We start from the raw sequence: 22,625 nt of genomic DNA on the forward strand, positions 1-22,625 counted from the left end.
ATGGCACCAGCTCTGTGACCGATGGCACTGGGAGCAGAGCCCACAGAATGGCCTGTGTGGCCTTCACACCAGCTGCTGCTGAACTCTTTTCCATGGAATGTTTTCCAAAATCCAACAAACTGTGTAAACTGGGAGAGTGGAAATCAATTGAGGTGCTGCTTCCCAGCCTGTGCAGGGTCACGGAAGATGTCCCAGCCAGACAGCATGGAAAGCTTTGATCTCTTTGGAGAAAGGAACTGCCATGAAGCAGAGGGCTGCTGGAGCCTGGCTGGCATTAATGGGAAGAATTTCTTCTGGCTACTGGCACTAAAGAGACAGTTTGCTTCTCAGACAAACTCAGCCCTTTGACCAAATTGACCAAAGCTATGACCAGAGAGTCAGTCTCAGCCTGATTCTGAGAAAAACACATGCCTGGAACTCCATTTCTACCACTACAGAGAAATTAATATAAACGCACAAGAAAGTGGAGATGACATGAAAAAATGCAGGTCACTGTAGGAGCTAGTTCTTAAGTGGGACAGGCATAAATTTCCTTAATGTGGATATAGAAGGGGACGTATTTTGTTTCTATTATTACTTGATTGTGGGAGGTTAAGGGAAATTTTCTCACAAACTCAAGAGAGAAGTGTTCAAAACTAATTTTTAAAATGTGAAAAAAACCCCCAAAAAACTAGAAAGGAAATTGTGATGGAGGATCTGTGTAAAATTTTTTTCTTTTTGATCAGCTCTGATAGTTCTAATTGATGTCCAAGGAGAAAGCTTGGTGATTTAGAGATGGAGAGGAAAGGAATCGCACCCTTGGTAAGCCCTGCCTATGGGACAGCAGTTCCAGGACATGCTAAAAATGTTTAAATAAGGAATGTGCCATGAACCTACGTTTATCTCCTACTTACCCTTACAGCTATTTCCTTACCCTCCAATTTTCAGGAATGAAAAGCTGTAAGGATCAGTAATTACGCTGAGATTTTTCCTTTATGTACCACTGCTCAGTCAAGAATTTCAGCCCATTAGACAAATAGCAGTGACGTGCTTGTCGGGGCCCTTTGAAGCACAAAGTGCCATTGCTGCCAGCTTGGTTTGGCCAGTGGAAGAGCGGCGGCAGAGGGAGATGAAGGGATGGAGGCTGCAATGCTGGGATGCCCTCCCCTTCCTCGCCCTCCCAAGTCGGCCATGCCCCTCCCGCTTTGCGTTTTCTGGCCTCACGACCCACCTGAGGCCAGGCTCTTTTGGGATGATGGAGCATTTGCAGACGCTTGGGTGCACCTGGCAAACAGAGAATGGGCACCCAGAGCTCAGTGCCAAGCAAGCCACTGATCCTACCCTGCATTGCTGAGAGCTGCTCCGTGACGCCAGAGCGTTCACAGGGAGCAAGCAGGGCTGGAGTCACGTTACACTGACTCCCAAGGACCAGGCAGCGGCTTCCCGGGGAAAATACATGCCCACGTAAATAAAGAGGGAAATAATTATCAATGAGTGATTAACTGAGCAGAAGTAAAAGTGGGAAGCTGAATGACTGAAAGAAAAGAGAAGCGCATGAGCTTTTTTGTAGATGCAGAGGCTTGCATTTTACATCTAAAGAAATAGAGGAAGAAATTTAAATGCGTATTTAGAAAAAAAAATCCAGTGGGAAATGTGAAAAGAACCACTTTAATGAGGAAGCCTCTGAAGGGACAAATCTATAAATGCACAATTCCAAATATCAACCATTTCTTCTTCAATAGTGAAAAAAACCCAAATAATTAATTCTGTACAGAGTTAAAGCAAACTTTTGGAAAAACACCTGAGAACAATGCTGGGAATTGCCCACCCTCTGATTTTTGCTCCTGCCACAGGGCAGTATAAGTGAAACATTTGATCCAAGAAACATTGCATTCCTTTCTTCTCACCACTATCTTGCTTATAGTCAGGTGTATTTATAGAAACCTGCTCCAAGACCTGAGATGCACTGCCACCAGCCTCCCAGCACTGTCCACTCAGTGGTCAGTGGAAGGATAAAGACTCCTATCCAGGGAAATACCCTTTCCCAAAGAATCATAGAATGCTTTGTGTTGGAAGGCACCTTTAAACGTCATCTGCTTCAACTCCCCTTCCACAGAAAGGGATATTTTCATCTAGATCATGTTGCTCAGAGACCTGTCCAACTTAACGTTGAATGTTTCCAGGAACGGGGCCTCTATCACCCTCTCTGGGCAACCTGTGCTGGTCTTTCACCACCTCCATCGTAAAAAATTTATTCTGTTTATCAAGTCTGCATCTACACTGTTATAATATAAAACCCTTAGTCCTTGTCCTTTTGCTATTGCCCCTACTAAAAAGACAGTCTCCATCATTCTTATAAGCGCCCTTCAGGCACTGGAAGGTCACTTTAAGGTCTCCCAGGAGCCCTCTCTTATCCAGTTGAACAACCCCAACTCTCTCAGCCTTTCCTCATGGAAGACGTGTTCCAGCCCTCTAATCATCTTCAGATTAAGCAGAAAATGGCTTATCAGGGAGGCAGGATTTCACTTAGAGAGCTGCAGACTGAAAACCCAGTCTTTAACTTTCTCTGAAAGACAAGATGGAAAGCAAATCTAAACATGCTTTCTTTGCTCAACCACCACAAGGTACCTTGTGTACCTTGCTAACATGATTCTGGTTGAAAGAAAATTCAGTGGGAAATCTGTCACCAAATTAAAGTCACCACTATCAAATTGATTTTGTATCCAAAGGAGACAAGTAAATTTGATTGTACGTGTAGAAATGTATTTTGGACAATGATGAATAACCTAGGCCAGCTGCTGCTCACTTAGCTCTTATGTAGGCAACACTTGCATGGATTGCAATTGGGGATGGCTGAATGAGGGCTGGAAGGGGTAATGGCACTGGGCTGGTGATGGAGGGGCTGGTGCTTGGAGACCAAATGACATTCCTCAGCCTGGTATGCTTCAGAATCCCCAGAGACGGGGCAACCAGGTACCTGCTGCCTTTTTTCTGGTTAGAAGATAACTGGAGTGACACTGTAGGGAAAAGATTAAGGCAATGTGATTGGAAAACAAAAAGGAAATAAAGTTCCTTTATGATTCCTCTATGATTTTGTGGCTCTTAGAGCATGCTGGGTGGTGGGACTGGAAGTGTGGAAGCACAGCACACAGAGACTTTATTAGCTTGACAAACTAGAAAGACTGATGTGTTTTGGCACTCCATCACTGTTACTGGCCTTTGGTGAGGCAGTGTCTTTGGACAATGCTATTTCCAGGGAGGATTCCTCTGGCCTTATGTATATCCTGCCTGTTGGGCACACGAGAGCTGTGCTATTTAACCCTCCTTCCCCTTGTTTATATTCCTCATTCCCACACAATCCATAGGCAATGTTGAAGAGTGTCACTCCCCTCCCCCAAACTTTCTCTGTCAATTGGTGTCACCAAAAAGGAATAGATTATTACTGACATTGATCCCAATTTAATCCTTCCAATAATCTGATTTTCCCAAGCCTATTTATATCCTTGAAATGACAGTAAGGTTTAAAGTGATACAAATACCTGAGCCTAAGTGCTGGTACTGTCCACAGCAGTTTGGTCCAGTTTTGACCCTTCAGAATAAAATGTAACTCCAAATATTATTTGATAAATCCCTTCCCAAGTGTTTGTAGTGCTAGACTGGTCCTTGGTTCCTCTTTTTGACTAGCTTTTTCACATTACAGATTTACTCTCCTATACACTAGTATCAAGCTGAAGTCCCAAAATAAGATTTAAAACGCATATAAATGTAGAATTTCTTTTCCCTTTGTGAATTTTAATAACTTTCTGGTGTCTGGAAATGATCTAGAAGTAAAGCTTTCATAGCACTGTAAAAAGTATAAACCTGTTCTAATTTGTTATTTCATCCAGCAACCTGAGAAGTTTTTTTATTTTCCTGGGATTTAAGGTGATCAGCCAATGTTTTCTCCCATCCCCAATCTCCTTAAGAAGCTTATTAATGCTTTACATTGAAAATAAAGACAAACCAATCTGAAAACAAAGCCATCCTTAGCGCTGGATATTGTAAATGTGCTTGCTGGACTATTTCCACTATTAGTAACCAATTCATTTTAATATTGCTCCTGCTTCTTGCTAGATCTGCACAACCTCAATTCACACGTAGCCAAGGAGTAGTTCAACCAGCAGTCAGCAGGTTTTTGTTCCTTTTTTCCCCACTCTTATAATTCAGTGCAGTGACTTGTTTATATAACCAAATCCTTTTGTTTCTCCAAAAGGGACTTGGCTATTTCACTTGAGTGACAACATCCATGGTAGGTGATGGACTATTTTTTCCAGAGCAGAGGCCTCCGTTTTCAGCAGAATTTACATTCCAGTAATAAATATTTAAAGGAATTATAATGGAACTGAAGCAAAGAATGTCCCTCTGCAGTGCACACACACACACACACACATGTAGACACACACAGAAAGACCTGCACACTCACAGTCAGTTAGTCTGGGCTCACTCTGGTGCAGATGGTGCCTTTGTTCAACCCCTGAGATATTTTGCTTTTTCTGTTAGGAAATTTGGCCACCTTGGACTTTTAATACCCCATAAAACCTTATAAAATATTATTCTTTACTGTCAGTGTAGCAGATCACTCAAACATCTACGTCAAAGGCATTTTCTGCTACAAAATCTATATCTGCCACTAAAAACGTGTAAGAAAGAGTACAATCCATGCTGATTTCTTGGTGTCCTTTCTCAGGTATGAGCTTTAGGTTTTCAATCATCTCTATTTTGTTCTATAACAGACTAAAATAAATTACACTGTAATGGCAGTTTTGGAACATGCCAGGGCTACACAACCACCATTTGGCTTCAAATGTGTAGGCTATTATAAAGCAAATGAGACACTGATGTACTTTTCCATTTACAGAACTTGGACTTTCCCCTATGGGCATAACACTAGGTGATGTCTCAATTAATGATGGTGAAGATCATATATGTGACATAAACAAAAGAGATGCTTTTTAACAACAATAAAAAAAAAGAGAAGAACAAAATATTCCAACTCTTTTGAGAAAGAATGAACTGATTCCAAAAAGTAGAATAATGAAAACAGAAAGGCAAAAGAAGGAAGAATGTGACATAGATATTGGAATTACCTGCAAATGTCTCCCTTTGCCAACCACAAAATATTTATTCTGTATAGTTTGCTGTATCCTTGTCTCTTCATGTGCCCTGAATGATGCCCTACCAGCAGCACTACATCTCTATTAAACTGCCTGATTATAATGCTCACTGAGCACTGCCCACCCATCGGAGCCTGCTTGTCCTTCCTCAAGCCTGTGCATGTGCAATATTTGTAAAATGACACACAGATCACCCACTTTGTCCACATTTACTATATATACATATACATATATATGTGTATAATTATCTATGGAAAAAATAGGCATTGAGTCTTAACTGTCAGCACACAGAAGGGCAGCTTTGCCATGAGTAGGGCTGCTACCTGCATGTCCTCTTCAAACTGGCAGAAAATATGCAGTGGCCAGTGCTCTTTTTGTTCTCACTCCTGTGTGGCCCACACCTGCAGGAATCTTGGGATGGTAACAACCCACTGGTGGATGCTTGTCAAGGGATCACCATGATTATCTCTGACTTTAAAAGCCTGAAACATATAGGATGTGTGGGAGCTGCAGAAGGACCTATGTCTCACAATCTGGCCAAAAAAAGAAAATTAAAGGAATGAAGAAATGGGTGTTGAGGGTAAGGGGAATTGGTCATGGGGAGGAGCTCTAAGGGGAGGTGGAGGGTTACATTGGTTTTTTTTCCCCATTCATTCCTGTGCCCAAGGCTAAGCAGGAAAACAGTACTTCTCCATTTCCACCCTATCTCTGTTTTTTCACCTTTGGAATCTGGTTATTCTTAGCTCACTAGGTTTAATTTGCTGACCTGACATGAACATATCCATCTTTCATGTTGATCCTGGCTTAGACTCAGCAGAAACACAAGAGTGGAAAATAACCCTTCTGACAGCTAGAGACAACGACACCGAACCAGTTCAGGAGAAATGGAAGGTGGTCACGGGTAGGTAGAAGGTCTCTGTCTACCCACGGCAGGCCACAGTTTAAGGGCAAAAGAGTGTGTGTTTGTGGACATGTGAGCATGGACATGCCGACACCAGGGGAGAAGTAGAGACAGATGCTTTTACACTCATCAGCCCTCATGGCTGTATTCAGCTCTCTGCAGGCATCACTGCAGGCAGGCAGCCCTGGCAGGAGCTTACCTTCACCGGGAGACACCTTTGGGATAGATCCACTGGCCAGGAGAGGGAAGGAGAAACCTCCTGCGGGAAAGGGGAGACCGTCTAGCTCAGGGAAAGCTCCTGGGAGAGGGGCAGGCGTGGATGGAGGCAGGAAGGCCTCCCACTCCTGCCGCTCATCCTTCCCGTGCCAGCCCTGCTCCATCTGCTGGCAAGAACAATGCGGAGCCGCTGCCGGGTGCCCGCCGGGATCCAGCTCCTCCTGCCCTCCTCCCCAGCCCAGATTGCCTCCATGTCTTCATTTCATCTGCCACAAGTGCCGAGGGAGAGAAGAGCAGAGCCTCCCCCAGACACAGGAGGGAGAACATCCCTTATTTTTGGATCCCTGCTTTCCCATGAGTTTCCCTCTATTTTAGCCTCTAATATGTCATCAAAGTTACAAATGAAGTACTGCGCATGCTGTGTATTTACTATCTGATCTGCTGCCTGGGAAGTTGATGCCCCTGCTCACCTGTGGTCAGTCAAACCCAATGGAAATACCCTGCAAGTCCCGTGAGGCTGCACATTGGGATACTGATGGGAATGGAGGGGAGATGGCAGCACCAGCTGCTGCCTCAGCCAAGTGCCCAGGAAACCTGGGTGCAGCTGTGAAAGGTGTTCAGGGGAAACGGGAGTCCTTTGGCTCTTTGCTTTGCTGCTCAGCACTCTGCTAGGGTATTATTTTGGGCTCTGCCTCCATTTTTCCCTTGCCTACTAGGTGTTTAAGAGAACAGGCTGAGGAAAGCTCTGATTTTTTCAAAATGTGAAAGCAACATGGAAAGCTTTTGCCATGTATGAGCCTGCATGGCATTGTGAATTTGACTCACCCTTCATGGAGATGCAGGGTGTTCACAGCTCCCCTGTGAAAGTGTTTTTCAGCTCTGGCAGCGTTGGCATTAAATGCTTTTTCCTCTTGTCTTGCCTTCTGCTTTTGGGAAATCATCTGCACCTGGAATTTGCTTCTCTTTTCTGTATGGGAAAAGAAGCGTGTTCATCCTGCTGTGTTCCTCACATTTGGCAGGTCTTTCAGCTCTGGGTTACAGCAGTCAGGTGAATGGCGTGGGCTGAGCTTCCCCACAGCACTCAGCTCCTCGGGGAGGGAAGGAGGGCAGCCAGCATCAGACCAGTGTTTACAGAAAATTTAGTCTCCAGTGGATTTCCCTATTCCATTGAAACAATTGGAGGGTCTTGTGCTGTATTATTCATGCTTCCTCTTTATTCTTATATTATCTGTGAATTCTCACAAATAATAGATGACTGAGACCATTGTTGTTTTGGGAAGTAGGAAGATGAAAACATTAGATGGACCTTAGTGGTTTCAATAGACTTATTCATGGTGTTTGTAGTTATGCAAGTCAGAAATGAGTAAAATACCTGTTGAAATAAGTAATAACCCTGTGCATTCACAAAAGGAGTTCTCTTACACCTCATTTTTAATAAGAGAGACTGTCTCAGTCAAACAAGTGCTAGAGAGCTCAAAACAAAAAAGGAAAGCAAACATAACTCCACTCTTAATGCTACAAGATTTTGGGAAGCAATCTATTCCAGCTCTTCCATGTATCTGCTTTAATATAGGCATTCTGATATAAATTGCATGACGGTGATTAATAAATCTTCTATCAATTGAACTTGAAGTCAAAAGAACATGCTTTTTTTTTCTTTTTCTTTTTCTTTTCTAAACCTGCATTAAAATAGATTATTCAGAACTCTTGGAATGAAAAGTGCTAGGTCAAAACTCACATTTTTCTAGCAAGTCTATGAAAATTTACTATAAAAAGTCACATACTGTAGAATCTCAATTATCCTAGAAGGCTTATCCAGGTTATGGCTCAAGTGTGCTATTCATGTGCTGCCAATTTGCTCTAGAAGTACAAGATGAGCTGTAGTGCCTTGCAAAGCAGCTGAACAGTTCCCTGGGACAGATGGAATCCAGAAGCCATTCAATGGATTGATTTGGTGCACAACTCCTGCAGCTTGCCTTCAGTTCCGTTTAGAGCTTCTCAAAGCTGGAAGTCAGGGGGCAGGGTGGGTCCTCCGCTCTGGCAGGACTCAGTGTCTGCTTCTGCATCGCGTGCTCCTCATCTGGGAAGTCCTCTTCATTTAGAAACCTTGCCCTGCAGCTGCACAGAGACGGCCCTGGCGTGGTCCTGGATAGAAGCTAAGAAGGCTTTTTGGGTACCACCTGTCTGGGCACTAAAACCTTCTGCATCACTCATGTATGATTATTTCCTGTCACTTAGGACCTTTCCTTCTTCACCGCAGTTAAAGGGGACCTGTTGATATATCCATGGGCTTAATGCCTACTGGTCTTGGTGGAAATTCTCTGGCTCATTGTACACTGTTGATTTTTTTTTATGCATATGCAATTAATAAAAATTGGGAAAAACTTAAAAGCTTTTGCTATATTCTGGACAGATTATGAATTTTTTTGTTCTCTGTGAAGTACTGTTAAAACTTGCTACCCACAAGGACTAATTACTAAGGGCAGAGTTTACTCTGAAAGGAGAACTTTCTCTCATTTGCACAGCCTTGTGTTAGAAAAACAAACATTCAGAGTTAGGCAAATAGGATCATGCTCCCAAAGGGGTTTTTTGTGAGTCTCATGCCTATTGATCTCCCAAATCCAGGGCAGCAATGACTGTGTGAGAAACTTCACCTCTAGTTTTCAGAAGAAATGCCTAGCTTTTGGGAGCATACGCCTAAATGAATGCTTGAACACAAGGGTAAAAACAGAACACACAATTTAGGCTCACCTTGCATGAGTCCATCAATGTGGGCAAAGGTAGCTCGTGAACTGAAAGCCTAAACAGGGCAAACTAATTCAGAATAAAGCGGTGTTAGTGTGAAATACATGTCCAGCACAGGGAAGGGGAGTTACGCAATAGAAGCTACTCTGCAGCAACTCCCAATGTGGATAAGCCCTTAATTACTTTTAAAATCTCAGCATTACTAAACCATGCTTATAATTTCTAGAGGCCTTGAGTTTCTGGAACAACTGGAGTATGAGATTCAATTGCATTCACTTCAGTAGAGGACAGAGTTAAGTATCAGCATGTTTGCAGGCTTGAGGCCAGTCATTAACTAATTAGTGTATGGGAACATATAAGTTTTTCCCATCTGATTTTGCAAAGCTATTTGGCAACACTTGCTTATGAGCTTTTATTTTTCAGTTGTTCCCTTCTTCTTTCACAGCAAACCAAAGAATCCCCACCAGAAGCAGAAAGAAAATTGGAAGTACACTAACTTCCCATTTTCCCTTTGCTGGAGATATAAATGTTTGCTGAGTTTTGCGCTTTTTATTTTTTTTTCCCCCATTTGTAATGCAGACATACACGCACGGACTTTTTAAAAAAGAAACTTATTAAAGGTCTCATAGTGTTAGCTTCCTCTGCGGCCCCGCAAAGCCTCTTTTCCCAGCAAGAGCCTGTCAACCGGAGAGGCTGGGGGTGGCGGTGGAACTACAGCCCCCAGAGGGCGTGGCGGGGAGCAGCCCAGGGGGACCGAGCGGGGAGGCGCGGGGGCTCCTGGGAGTTGTAGTCCCGCGGCCTACCTGGCGGCGGTCCCAGCACCTGTCTGTGGTGTGGGAGGCGGCGATGGCTCCGCGCCCCACTGCTGCCCTCAGGCTGCTGCCGGGCAGCTGCGGCTGGCATCCCAACCAGGAACCGCTGGAGGAGACGCGGGAGACCTCTGAAGGTAAGGATCTCCTGGGATCTTCTGTGTAAATCCTGTGGTCCGCCCTAGTCCTCCTTGCCCCGTGCTTTTGGCTGGCAAGCTTGGCCGTGCCGTTCCTGCGGCGCATCCTTGGGCAAAGGCATCGGAGTTGGGCTTGGCTGGCGGCTCTGTCTGCGTGCGGGGCCGGGGAGAGGTGCCATTCTCTCCCGCAGCCATGGTTGGATGTGTTGGCTCCTTTAGGGAAAGGTTAGTGGGATAAATAATCATTCAGTCTTAGAAAAAGTGAGGGCAGGAATCCCACTCCCCTAGAGAGGCTGTAAATCCTTCTCTAGTGAATAAGGGTCTTATAGCATCCAGCTTTTTGCTAAATTTAAGCTTGCTTTTTAAGTGTTTTTTTCCTTTTAAGTTGACTTTCTAGGTCTTAGTAGAGAGAAATTGACAAATACACGTTTTGCATATGTGGCTGAAATAGACTCTGCCTGGGTACATTTCCTTTTTCCAGTGTATCTGCTGTTTGCCCAACTGGAGGCAACTCAAAGTTTCAGGCTGTTAAGACCACCACAGTGAAAATCCTTGGAAATGCTTCCATTTTACCCTGCTGCTTAATAAAACAGAGCAGTGGTCAGATAGCAGAGGAAGGAGAAATGGTTTTGTGTGCTTCCTGGGTAAGGTAAAACACTTCTGAACATTTTGGCTGTGACCATCTGGCAAGCAGGCACCTGGGAAGCTATTCCAGCCTTGCTGTTGGTCCTTACACCTGAGTGTAAATTTGCCAGAGAGTTGTGGTAAATACATAAATACCTTGCAAAAGGACACACTGCAGACTTCCCAGAGCTAAGTGTATGTGAGATAGCAATGCCCTGTGTGTAGAGGCTTGGTTCAATGTCACAATTATACCCTTGTGGTCCTTTCCTACAAATAATTTCCTTATTATTCTGAAGACCATAGATTTGTTGTATGCATTCCTTATGGTCAGACTCGTTCTCAGCTACTGCTGCCGGGGTGAAGCAGCAGGCAGTGGGCAGGCTGAAAATCATGGGAGCAAAGTGGGAGTTTTTAGCTAAGGCTACTGGTGCCAGACCCTATTTAAACAAAAAAGGTGGAAGTGAAGACAGGAGACCCTCCTAGTAAAGGTGTCACCCAAGAGAAGATGTGAAAAGCAGTTCTCAGTTCTGCTGGGAATTGCATTGCCCTTTTAATGGCAATAAAGTAGCTTTGCTGTTGGTCTCTGCAGAAGTTGCCAAATGCTGAACTGAACAGGTCTGGACAAAGAGGCAATTCCCTTCCTGTTGAGAGGCTTGGCAGCTCTGGGTGAGTGAGAGGTATAGTTTTGGGTGTGTGGGTTTGCACACCATGGCACCAGGGCTGCTGTCATGCAGAAAGCTGAAGAGCTGGTGTCCTTCATAAATCAAACATGCAGAAAGGTTAAATGCAGTGCCCTCAGATCTGGAATGAGGATGATGTAGCTAGTGTTAGAGGTGTTGGTAAGAAATTCTAAACCTTCTACCAATTAATCCATTACTTTAAGAATTCTAGCATCTGTAATGGAGAGGTCTCATTGGCTACTTTCCAGGTGAAGTTTTTCATGTCCCTCGTAGACCAATTAGTGGCACTGCTGATATATTTGTAATGGAAAATAACTTATGGGCGCATCTGAATTGGAATAGAAATTTGTTTACAGGGGCATCTCAATCTGAAAGCATTCCCTACACATTCAAAAAACTCTCTGAAGTGTGAACAGGACTAATACAAAAACCAGGGGTCATACCTGCACGCATCCATGCTGAGCTTTGAGTGTTTCTCTTTACATGGACAGTGTATATGGCAGCTTAAGCCAGGGTGTCAGAATCCTGCAAGAATGTCCCCAGAGAAGTGTGATGGCTGGGGATGCTGCTGAAACCCTGGGGCAGGGCAGGTGACTGAGGAGGAGGATGATGGTGGTGGCACCAAGCCCTGTGCAGGCAGCAGCAGTGGTGGGGGCCTCTGCCCCTTTCCTCCAGGTGCTGAAGGAGGATGGACCTCCCTACTCTACCCTTCCCCATCTGACAGTCAGGCTGCAATGTTTAAAACAGGCATGGATTTCCCTGTTTACCCAACATCAGCACTCCTCCCAAATGGCAATTGTGTCGGTTTAGTTTTCCTTTCCTCATGCACATCAGAGATCACACAGCATGATATGGCTAATGGGATTATATTGACCCACCTCTGCAGTTGCTATTAATATCTGAAGAAATCCCCAAATGCCTCAGTGGTAGTACAGTTGCCTGCCCATCTTTTTCTTGCCAAACCGAGCAGGGGTTTTTACAATAACAAATTCAGTAATTACAAGCAAGTTTTGTTTCTTGGTAGTGTTAAGAAGATAGGAACCACACTATATACAGAAGAGAATATATATAGAATATCTGTTTTTGAATGGATAGCAAACTGATTTGCAATGCCATTTAAACAGCATCCTGACAGCCAAGTCTTTTTTAAAAACAAAGAAGGCTGAGGGGGTTTGAAGGGGCTCATGTCTTTTTCTTGCTGACCATAGAAACATAACACACCCTTTCTAAAACAAGTGCATTTGAAATTCAGTGCTGGTGCACAGGGCACTAAATTTCAATTGCTGGGTTTATGTCATCATTGCAGTTGCAGTAACTCTGTAAAACACAAGATGAAAGGTTGCTCTTTCCACGCTGAGCTCTTTCCATCCTCCACCTTTACAGCAAAGGTTACCCTGAGCAGTGTGTGCGTCTGTCTCTTGTAAGTGTAGAAATACGTATTATTCACAACTTGCCAATGTGTATGCTGGAAAAGAAAAGCTGAATTTATAGCTATATTTCCTCTCTGACGGGGTTTTTAGAGTTGTGTGTTTCAGCCTTTCCATTATAAACCCCTGTTTTCTGAGGTTTATAACAGTCTTGAAGAGCAGAGTGGTCTTGAACCATAATAGAAAGCGTGTAATGTTGCATTTACAGTACAGCTGTAACTGCACATTAAGGAGTGTAATCTTCTCAGTGTACCCTCAGTGCTCCAGTAAGGTTCATTGGAGTTACATACTGAGAGGAAAACAATATTTTATGTTTGGAGTTGGTGCTTTCCATCCACAGAGCTGAGTGCATCACACGAGGACACAGAGAATCTACCTGCACCAGACTTCCAAAAATTCTTTGCTGCACCCTTAAAATACTCATGCATCTGTGGGGCCCCCTCTGAATTACAGCTAACAAATTTCTAGTTAGCTTGAGCTGCCACACACAGAACTGGGGTTCTTGAGGGGAAAGTTCCCCATACCCTGAGAAGGAAACATATTTCCTTCTTGTACTAGTCCAGCTACAATATGAGGCTGGGCTTATCTGCCCCTGGGTGGAAGGCATCAGAAGGTAGGAAGGCAGGAAGGAGGCTGAACACTGTAAACTTTAGGGTGAGATCCCAGCTACAGTACACTTTGAGAGATGAAGTTAAAAGGAGTGACAGCAGGATTGAAGTCTTGTTGAGACCAAGTTTTTCTTGCTGTTTCAACTCATAACATCAGGTTATTTAGTCTTTCACTTAACCTTTCTTCCCTTGGCTAATAGGTCAGCTTATTGGGTTCATGCCCTTTTGTAAGTATTGCTAGCCTCAAGCATTCCGAAATCACAGATTTACTCTCAGATCCATGAGACTGCAGGAAAAACATGCAATGTTTTAATTGAGCAATTAAAATAGTTTAATTAGTATTTTAGCCCCGATCCTTTTGAGTTTCACAGCTTCTGAGCACTTTTTTCTTTGCTTGGAGCTTGACAGTCCTTGCCCCCAGTAAAACCTGTATTTATCACAATTGCACAAATGAACAACCAGCACTCAACTAAACCAAGAGTTCAGAAAGAGCTTGAGGTTTGGAAGTGCTGGTTTTGTGATTGCATAATTTCTTTTTTTTTCACTTTTTCTTTTTTTTCCCTCTCCCCTCACCGGCTGTGAATGTCTGTGTTACAGCATATCTGCTTAGAATGAAGCTGAAGGGATTTCTGATTTGGTGAATTGGTGTACAAGTGGCCAGAAGAAGAGTCTGCAGTAAGAAAGCCCAATGAATGAGAAAGCACAAAAGGCTGAACCAGAGTAAAACTGCCCATATGTTGCATGTGCTTCTGGGCCATGTACAAGGGGGCCGCAATTTGCATGTTTGATATCTGTGCTCCCTTTCAGATGGGTAAGAAGGCCTTTGGGAATATTTGGCACGATCTACCAAGAATTATTCATCATGTGATGCATACATTTAGGCAGCAAATACACTCTGTATAGGGGCATGAGTGAAAATAAGGCATTTCAAGGTACTTTATGTTGTCCCTATGTTCGCCCCATGGTGTGAAGGTTCGATGTGTCTTCTTGCCCCAGCTTTGTGTGTTCCAGCGCCCCACAGGTTTTGTGCTCTTACTGCCATCTGAGAATATTCATCATGGTTGTTCACAGTGCAGTTATTGTCATTTGGAAATGCTTGTCACGGGGAACAATTTCAAAGGTGAGAGAGGCAACAGGGCAAAAGCTTTCCCTGCCATATCTGCAGGAGTCAGAGCAGCATTACCAAACCCTGCACCTGGTGATCTCCAGGAGAATGTCCTGTGAAGGGATGTTTCTGCATCTTAAGAAGTGGTTCTGTAGATGCCATTAAAGAATTGCTGAAGAATTGGTCCTCAGTGATTCTTTTTGCTGCCAGTTTGAGTTTCTTTGCAGTCAGGTTGCATTCCTACATGTGGACGCAAACAAAGAGTTTCTGGGCTTTTCGAGGTATGAGAACCATTGCTGTGGCAATAGTATTAGTCTGACTTTCTCCTTTTTGCCAGTTTACTGCCTCTTCTGTGCAGAGACTAGTGGCAGTTGTGAGATGTAATATCTGTTCTGGTTTTGGCATGTTTGGATCATCTAGTACATTGAACGTTCATTTGCTCTCTCTTTTTGCTGTCTTATTCATCTCAGAGGGACAATTGCATCCAAACCCTCTGATGAGGCATAAAGGGACAGCTGATACTGCCCACAGCTCCCAGACGGGAAGAATTCTAACATTCTTGTCAGACTGAAGGCCACAACCCATGGGCACATTCTCCATTTGCATCTGTGGGGTTTCTTCTGGGAGCATGACATATTTGAAAAAAACAGTGGTAGTCCTCAGGTGAAGAATAGTTCTGACATTCAAGGTTTTTGAGACTTTTGGTGCATTTCTCATTTGTCCTTTTGAATTTTGACAGGGTAGCGATAAATTCATTGTATTATTCTATAAGTTTGTTTAATTAAGTTGGAGAACCAGATACTTCTGTTAAGTTTTTCAGAGTTCTTTTGACCTGTAATTGAGTACCAAAACACAGTTTGGAGAATTCAAGCCTGGAATTTGTCATCTAGGGTAGCTTTTCAATTAGACAGAGCAGGTTAGGCATTTTTCAATGTTTAAAAACCAAGCTTCAGAAAAAATAATTTTACCTTAACAGCTCTTACCACAATATTTTTGCATTTATATGTCTCTCTGCAACTACAAGACTAGTCAAGGCAGGGTTTTTTGGCTTTTGCTGTGAATGTGGAGCTACTGATCTGTGAACATAAATCCATATTTATCTCCAGTTAAGTTTATAGGACAATGAAGTTATAGGATTGCTTGAATAAATCAATGTTTCTAAAGCAAGCTATAGAAATATAAACAAGTTACCAATTATTTAATGAAGTCAATTTGCTTAGAAATGCCTGGCGACGGGCAGCAGATGTTATACTAATTTCTGCTTTCTCTGGAATTTCACAGAGGCTGCAAGATCTTAATGCCACTATTAGCAAAGGTAACTTTATTTTAGAAACTCATTCCAAACTCTCACAGCAAGAGGAAGAAACTGTCATTCCTTTTGACCACAAAATCTGTGCTATTTCTAAGAGGAGTTCTTTGAAATAACTAGGATATCTCACAGCTTGTTGCTTTAGAGGGGACTTAGTACAGTGGCACTACATTTAGTTAGCATAATGAGTTTTTTAGACTCTAAGATACTGACTGTGTTTGAAGTACCATAACTTTTAGGCAGCCAATATTAAATTTGTTAGTGAAGTACAAGTTTGCGTAATATTTTAGCTTTCCTAGAATTTTAAAATGTATGCCTATTTCATGAGAAGCATTTGGGTTAATGTAACAGGTTCTGACTTGGCAAAACAATTTAAGTGTAAAAGCGTGTCTTTCTGCTTCTCAGTCGGAAGTGTCATGAAAGTGGCCTCCTCAGTGTGGTGTTACAGCTACTGTGTTTGCCTCTTGAGATCCACTTTATTGGAGTGACTTTATTCAAGGTGACTCAAGAATCTCCCATGAGCTCGTGGTATCCTTTTGGTGCTCCTGTCTGTTCTGAATGTGGAGCAGGATGTTTATTAGTAGGCTCTGATGCCTTGGTGGTCTGTCTGTTAGGTAGTTTGTCATAGTTTATCATGCAGCAGTACAGAATCATCTGATTAAACTGCTTAATCAATCCTTGAACAGGCATAGCAATAATTAAGTCACAGATGGCCATTGTAAATCCCTCTATTCCAATACATTATTATTCCCAGTACTTTAGATATTAAGGTTGTTTTGAATTAAAAAAAAAAAAAAGAAAAAAAAAAAGAAAAAAGAAAACCTCTGTGAAATGTGCCTGTGGATTTTTTTTTTTTTTTAATCTACCTTGAAGATGTTGAGAATTCATTTTTGCTCTGGAAAGGTTTTTTCTTTAAGATAAATTTTCATTGTATATATTTACAGATTTTGTTACATGGGCTTTGTTAAAGCTTATACATAAACTAGTCCTTGATTAATCTCATTTTTAAGCTGTTTTGTGGTATTTTGTCTGCAGTATTTTGTGGCTAAGCTGTCTGCAGCAGAATTTTGTTGATCTGAAGACTGTGCTATAAATTTCTGTAGACACAAACTGCTATAAAATTAAAACATAACATCTTCCTGGACTTCCTTCATCTATCATAAAGCTGGTGTGGCCCAGCCTTAATTAGATTATTATAGACCTAAAATATATGAGGTAGAATAGCAGAAGAGGAATTGAATTTGGTCATTAGCAGGAGTATGTGGTTAGTCTAGCTGGTGTAGTCAGTAGCTCCTGAAAGATGAGACTACACTTTCCATTTGATATTCTTTGAAGACAGTCAAAATCCTTAACGTGATTTAGGTTTACTGGGAAGGTCTATAATCCTGCTTTTTAATAAACTCTGTATTTCATGTTGGAACAATCCTTGTGTATGTCAAGCATGGCTGAGGCCACAGCCACGGTCGTGTTCCTTTAGAAGATGAAATGTATTGTTTTGGAAGAGCATTTACAGAAAATATTACTGGACTCAGACAGGGCTGTAAGGCACGAAGGCTTCCTGTAAAACTTGGGTTGTCTGGGTGCCAGGTTTTTGTTCTTTTTCGGTTGAGGAACAATTCAGCCTCTCAGACTTTGAATGCTGTTGTGTACTTCCCTGTGTAATAGCTGCTGCTGCTGCGGGCGTGTGCGGGCTGCAGCCCCGGCTGCGCAGCCTCAACTCCTTCTGGTGTTTGCTGGGGAGCTCCCAGGCAACACCTGATGGTGGGGAACGAAGGGTGAGATGGGTGCCTTAGTGTAGGTTTTAGTCAACATCTGTTTGTGATGAACGAGGTGCCGGTCTGTGGATTTTAATTGCTACGGAAGAGAAGAGCGCGGATGGCACCGTGTCAAGGAGCCGCAAACTTGGGTAGATGCAACCTTGAGGGAAGCCTTGTGGATGCCAGTGCAGGCAGCACTGCTGACTCACGGCAGTCTGACAGGAAAAGGCGCTCTTCTGCTTGTCTCTGCCTTCCTCGGGCCTGCGGTTAGGGAGGACTTTGTATCTGTCTCCACAGCTCCTTGACACTGTTACCATACTGCCAGCATGGCTCCGCAGAAGGAACTTGGAGGTTGGTGAAAAATATCTCTGCTATTAAGTCTTAATTAGGATGATATTTCTCACATTAAAAAAAACCAAACCAAAACGAACAACGAACAAACAAAAAAACAAACAAAAAAAACTTGTAAAGAGTATTCTCAGGATTGATAAATAGCTTTCATTCTTTTCTGCATCCTTGACTCCTTTTCCCCCCACAAGTATCATGTGGATTTATGTGACCTTTACAGAGCTGAGGTCCCTAACTCCAAGGTGATAGCTGTAAGTGCCTCTGTCTGTGGTGAGAAGTGCTCCAGGTAGGTTTTAGAGTCAATGCTTTCCACCCTTCTTAATGGTCGGAGGTGCCAAGTTAAAATCCTTCAGCAAGAAACAGGTGATGAGGCTTAAAAAGTAAAACAAAACAAACCCCACCATCAACAGCAGAAAAGGATGAAAAGAAAAGCAAAAAAAAAAGCTTAATTATGTGTTCTTTTCCAAACTGGATTCTGATGTGAGACCCTGTTTTCTTTCTTAAGCATGTGTTTAAGAACTTTTCATACCTCCTGTCTCTCAGTGTGACTGGGAAAAGACTCCAGTGCTTCTTAAAAAACAAGTGAGGTCTCAACTTGACCTGTGTGTGCTGACAGGAGTCGTGCAGTTGATTTTAATAAGAGAATATATGTCCTCTGTGTGCAGAAAAATGTCTTTTATTAAAAAGCCAAATAAATTAAAGTGAAATTGGAATATTATTTCTTGTCTTCTACCTTTGAGGTAGAAGAAGAAACGACAAATTTTTGGAAAATAAAGAAGAAGAGAAAAGATGAAAAGTCTTTTAGAAAAGACTTTGATGCATATCAATGTTTGATTTTTTTTTTCTTTTTCTGAAAGTCCCACAGGATTGGTTGTTATTGGGATTAGCTTGTGCCCAGTGATTAATTCCTTGTGTCACTGGTGCTGAATCTTGTTGGAGTTGTTCTTGCAGAACTTTCCAGCAGCAGCGTCAAACCAGCAGAGCTGTTATTGACCTAGAATAGCAGCGGAGTTGTTAATACCTGAAGCAAGGTTTTCTGTGAGCTTTGTCGCTATTCTGTGGAGCTGATGAGCTGGTTAACACCTTCTACTTATTCTGTAAGGATCTGAGCCTGGAAGGGAATAATGCAGTTGTGAAGCATGAAGAACCAAAATAGCAGTGATTCACTTAGAGTAGAGCCAAATCTTCTTAAAATTAAACTCCATTGTGTTAAAGACTTTACTTTTTTGATACCTATATTATTAACTTCTCTGATAAAAGCAGGAAGTGTAATACAGTGATATTGGAGAAGCCTTGCACATTAAATCTAAGCTATTGTCTTGGGGTAGTCAGAGAAGAAACCACTCTTCATCAGGTGTGTTAGGAGAATCAGATTTTACAGAATTTCTGGCTCTCAAGGTTACCATATAATTCACAACCCAAATTTTTGTATAGCATTGATTTCCTTATCTTTCAAATAGGCTTTTAGAATGGGTGGATACTCCGAAGCACATATATGAGAATTTATAGTTTCTTAAATAACAAGCAATACTGGACAGTTCAGGGAATTTTGTCATGGGCAGAGGTGTTTACGTCCAAGCTGCTGCTTCTGATGTTGTTGTCCTGAGATTTTTTTTTGCTCATGGAATTTGGTTACTTTAGTGTATAACAGGTTGGTGGACTTCTCCTGTAGAAGTGCTTCAAGGTGTGTTCTTTGGTTTACCTTTCTAATTGGACTGGATCGGATGCTTAAAACAGGCTAGAGCTTTGCAGCAGGAAAATATGGAAGAAAGCTGAAGAATTCATATACAGTGAACAAACCATTTCCAGAACTGCAGTGAAAACTTGATTGTTGTGTGCAGGTTGTTCATGGGGCTGTGGCAGCACTGTGCCACAGTGCAGAGATAGTAGATTTGACCATATTGGCGTTAAACCTGATACTAGAAATACAATGCAGGGGTAGCCAAAGTATCTCTGGAGAGACTGGTTAGTGATACCTCCAAGGGGGACAGTGCACTGAGCCAGGAAAATTTGCTGTAGCCCTCGTGAAGGGGAGATGATATAGCCAAACAGTGCTGTCTGTGTGGACTCACCAGTGGGGCAGGTGCTGACTTATGGATCTGGTGCTACCCCAAAAAATTGGGGTTTTCTGCTCATTTGGTCTTTCTTTATATGCATTCTAGAAGTCACATTAGAGCAGCTTTCCTCTAATTCCTTCTTTTAGTTGTGGTAATTTAAAGTTTACTTTGTTTCATTCTTACAAGGTATAACCAGCTTGGAAATTGAGTGCTAATGAAATTTCATATTGCAAAAATGCTCTATTTTAGTTACCTTAGATAACTCCACTGTTTGTATGTCAGGACACCCCTGAAGTGCCTTTATATTTTTCTTCCATTATCTGTAACATGGTCAGGCTGTCTTCCCCATTTATTTTCCCCACACATTTCCCAGATTCCCATACTTGAGGTCTAAAAACCCATTCAGCAACACTGATGTCTCAAGCAGTGGGTATGTAAATATTTACTGGCATGACAGGCAACAACAGTGGGAGGGGGGAAATTGCTACATTCTGCCATTCAGGGAACCTTTGAGTTCTGTCTCAGAGTGTGCAGTCGATGAGAAGAGGAAAGGTTTGCAGTTTGTGCTTGACATGTTTTTGCTCTCTCAGTTCCTGTTTTGTTGCAGATGTCATTGCTTTAGCTGTGGAAGGCTTTATCAGCCCTTGCGGAGGCTTCTCCCTGCACACAGCGCTCAAGGCTGCAGCTGTAGTGGAGGAAGATGGAGCCTGTAGATCTCCTGGCACTTGCCTCCCTAGAAATGAACAGTACCACAGCCACGTTGGCTTTGCTGGCAGTCTTCCTGGTCCTGCTGTATTGGTAAGTGAGAGCGGTGAGATGGGCTGTGCATCAGACACAAACCCTGCTGAAACCCAGCATCTGTAGGGTCTTATCCATGAGGGGAGATGGGAAGGTAATTTCCTAGGAGGGAGTGGAGGGGGAGTTGGTTTGGAAGCAGAGAGTGCAATAAATACTCACAAAACTCACTATGCTTTTAGAGAATTCTCTGCTTGCAATATTGTCTTGTAAGTGCTTTACCAACTGCTAACAAAAATGATCTTCTAAGTTAAGAACTTATTTGTTGGTTTCTTATTAATTTTTTTGGGCAGCAGGAACATTGGTCCAGGTCAAAAAGAAACCAAATACTTGTTGGATCTCTTCTCTCTACTATGCTGCACACTTGTTCTTTGGCTTAAGTGTACAGACACTTAAACTGCTGCTTGAATTTCCTCTCTTGTTCTTTCCACACTGACTAGTAGACACAGATCAGAATAACAGCAGCTGTAATGGTTAGCACAGTAGGCAATGCAGTGTGCTGTGCTGAAATAAAAAAAAACCCAAAAACCTCCCCCCTGTCCTGACAATTTATTTCAGGAATTATATTAGCTGAACTGGGAGTGTTTTTCTGACTTTTCACTTGCATTTGTCTTCAAATCCTGCCTTCCAGTAAAACAATGGGGTTTTTCTCAGTTGTATGAGTGTTCAAGAAAAGGTTTCAGGGACTGTTGCAGAAAAAAAACCAAATCCACCAAAAATCCAAAGCTAATCAGGAAGAGAATAGTGATGGCACCATGAGTTTAGCACAATTGTTGTAGAAATGTAAATGACAGATCGTTTTGCATATATTTTGTCATCCTTTCACCCTGTTGAGTTTTGTTCAATTTCTTCTGTGTTCAGGGAGAGTCTAGAGAGACTAAAAAGAGTCAAACCTCTATCTGACATGTGTTGCTCTCTCAAATAGGTGGGTGAACCTGCTTTCTTAAGAAGATCTGCCCAAATAATTGCAAACATCCAAGTCCTACCTCCTCTGAATTTTATTGGGAAAAAGAACAGTAGCTCTAGATCATTAAGACCATTCTGTTTAGCTGTAGACCTGTGTATCTCTGGGAGCTTAAGGGGGAGAGAGGGAGGACAGAGGCACATCCACAGTTCAGAAAAGCAGCAGATCAGCTGGTGAGATCTGGCCACCTGTGAATCATTTGAAATAGCCTGATAATTCCACATAGCTCATGTCCGGATGTGCTGAGATCTCCAAAGACCCAGAACTGCTCCTTGTAAATCTTAGGTACTGTCTGGTATGTGTTTGCCCAGGGCCTCATTTTCTGGCTCAGTTTAGGAAAGCTGTTCCTCCCCTTGAAGTTAAGACATGGTGGTTTAGTGCACATTTGGTCTTGCCATTAACAAAGCTAACTCTAATTGCAGAGTTAAACCAGACTCATGGCTGTGGTCAGTTACTGCTGAATTGAGGGCCTACCATAAAGGTTTCAAAAAGTTCAACTTAGCAGTGAGGTGGGAAATTGTCTAAGAGTAGAGACACCCCATTCAGCGTGTCTGCTTTCCTGGCTGAAGGTGAGTTCTGTGAAAGCAACAGGAAAAGGCAGCAGAAGTTTTATATGGGAAAAGTGTTTTACACTTGTAACTGCCAGTGATTACTACTAACCAATCTTGTTGATCTACAGATTCAAGTTTATTTTTAAGTAGCTTGTTAAATACAGCTGCCTGTAGATCACTCTTCCAATGGGAAGCTGGTGATTATTAAGCTTGCAATGAAATAAGCTATGCGCTGCTGGTAGGTTTGCCTGGTGGCTGAGCTGTTCACGTCTGTTTATCTCAGTAAAGTGCAGTGCCTGAGCCTGTAAGGTTAAAGTCTTGAAGCACATCTGGAAGTGTGGTAGTTGTTCAAACTTGTCAACTTTCTAATTTAAGTCTATTTTGTTGAAATTTTTTATACTACCTGTGTGTTTAAGCAAATCAATAAAACCCAATGTATGCTCACATCTTCATTTATTCA

At 42.5% G+C, this 22,625-nt stretch overlaps 1 protein-coding gene across 2 annotated transcripts in view; it reads left to right on the forward strand.

Moving 5' to 3' along the window:
* The first annotated feature begins 20,535 nt into the window (after window positions 1–20,535).
* The window catches only part of TBXAS1 (thromboxane A synthase 1), a 227,858-nt gene continuing 225,768 nt past the window's right edge, over window positions 20,536–22,625 (forward strand). Inside the window, exon 1 of one of the 2 annotated variants that reach the window (XM_041398879.1) lies at window positions 20,536–20,653. In XM_041398879.1, the coding sequence (XP_041254813.1) occupies window positions 20,556–20,653 (98 nt within the window). In that variant the 5' untranslated portion in view covers window positions 20,536–20,555. The remainder of the gene's footprint in view (window positions 20,654–22,625) is intronic. The other variant, XM_041398880.1, reaches the window with a different exon arrangement.

This window comes from Onychostruthus taczanowskii, unplaced genomic scaffold, assembly GCF_017590055.1.
Source record: "Onychostruthus taczanowskii isolate IOZ18803 unplaced genomic scaffold, ASM1759005v1 scaffold15, whole genome shotgun sequence".
In the NCBI taxonomy this organism is placed as follows: Eukaryota; Metazoa; Chordata; class Aves; order Passeriformes; family Passeridae; genus Onychostruthus; species Onychostruthus taczanowskii.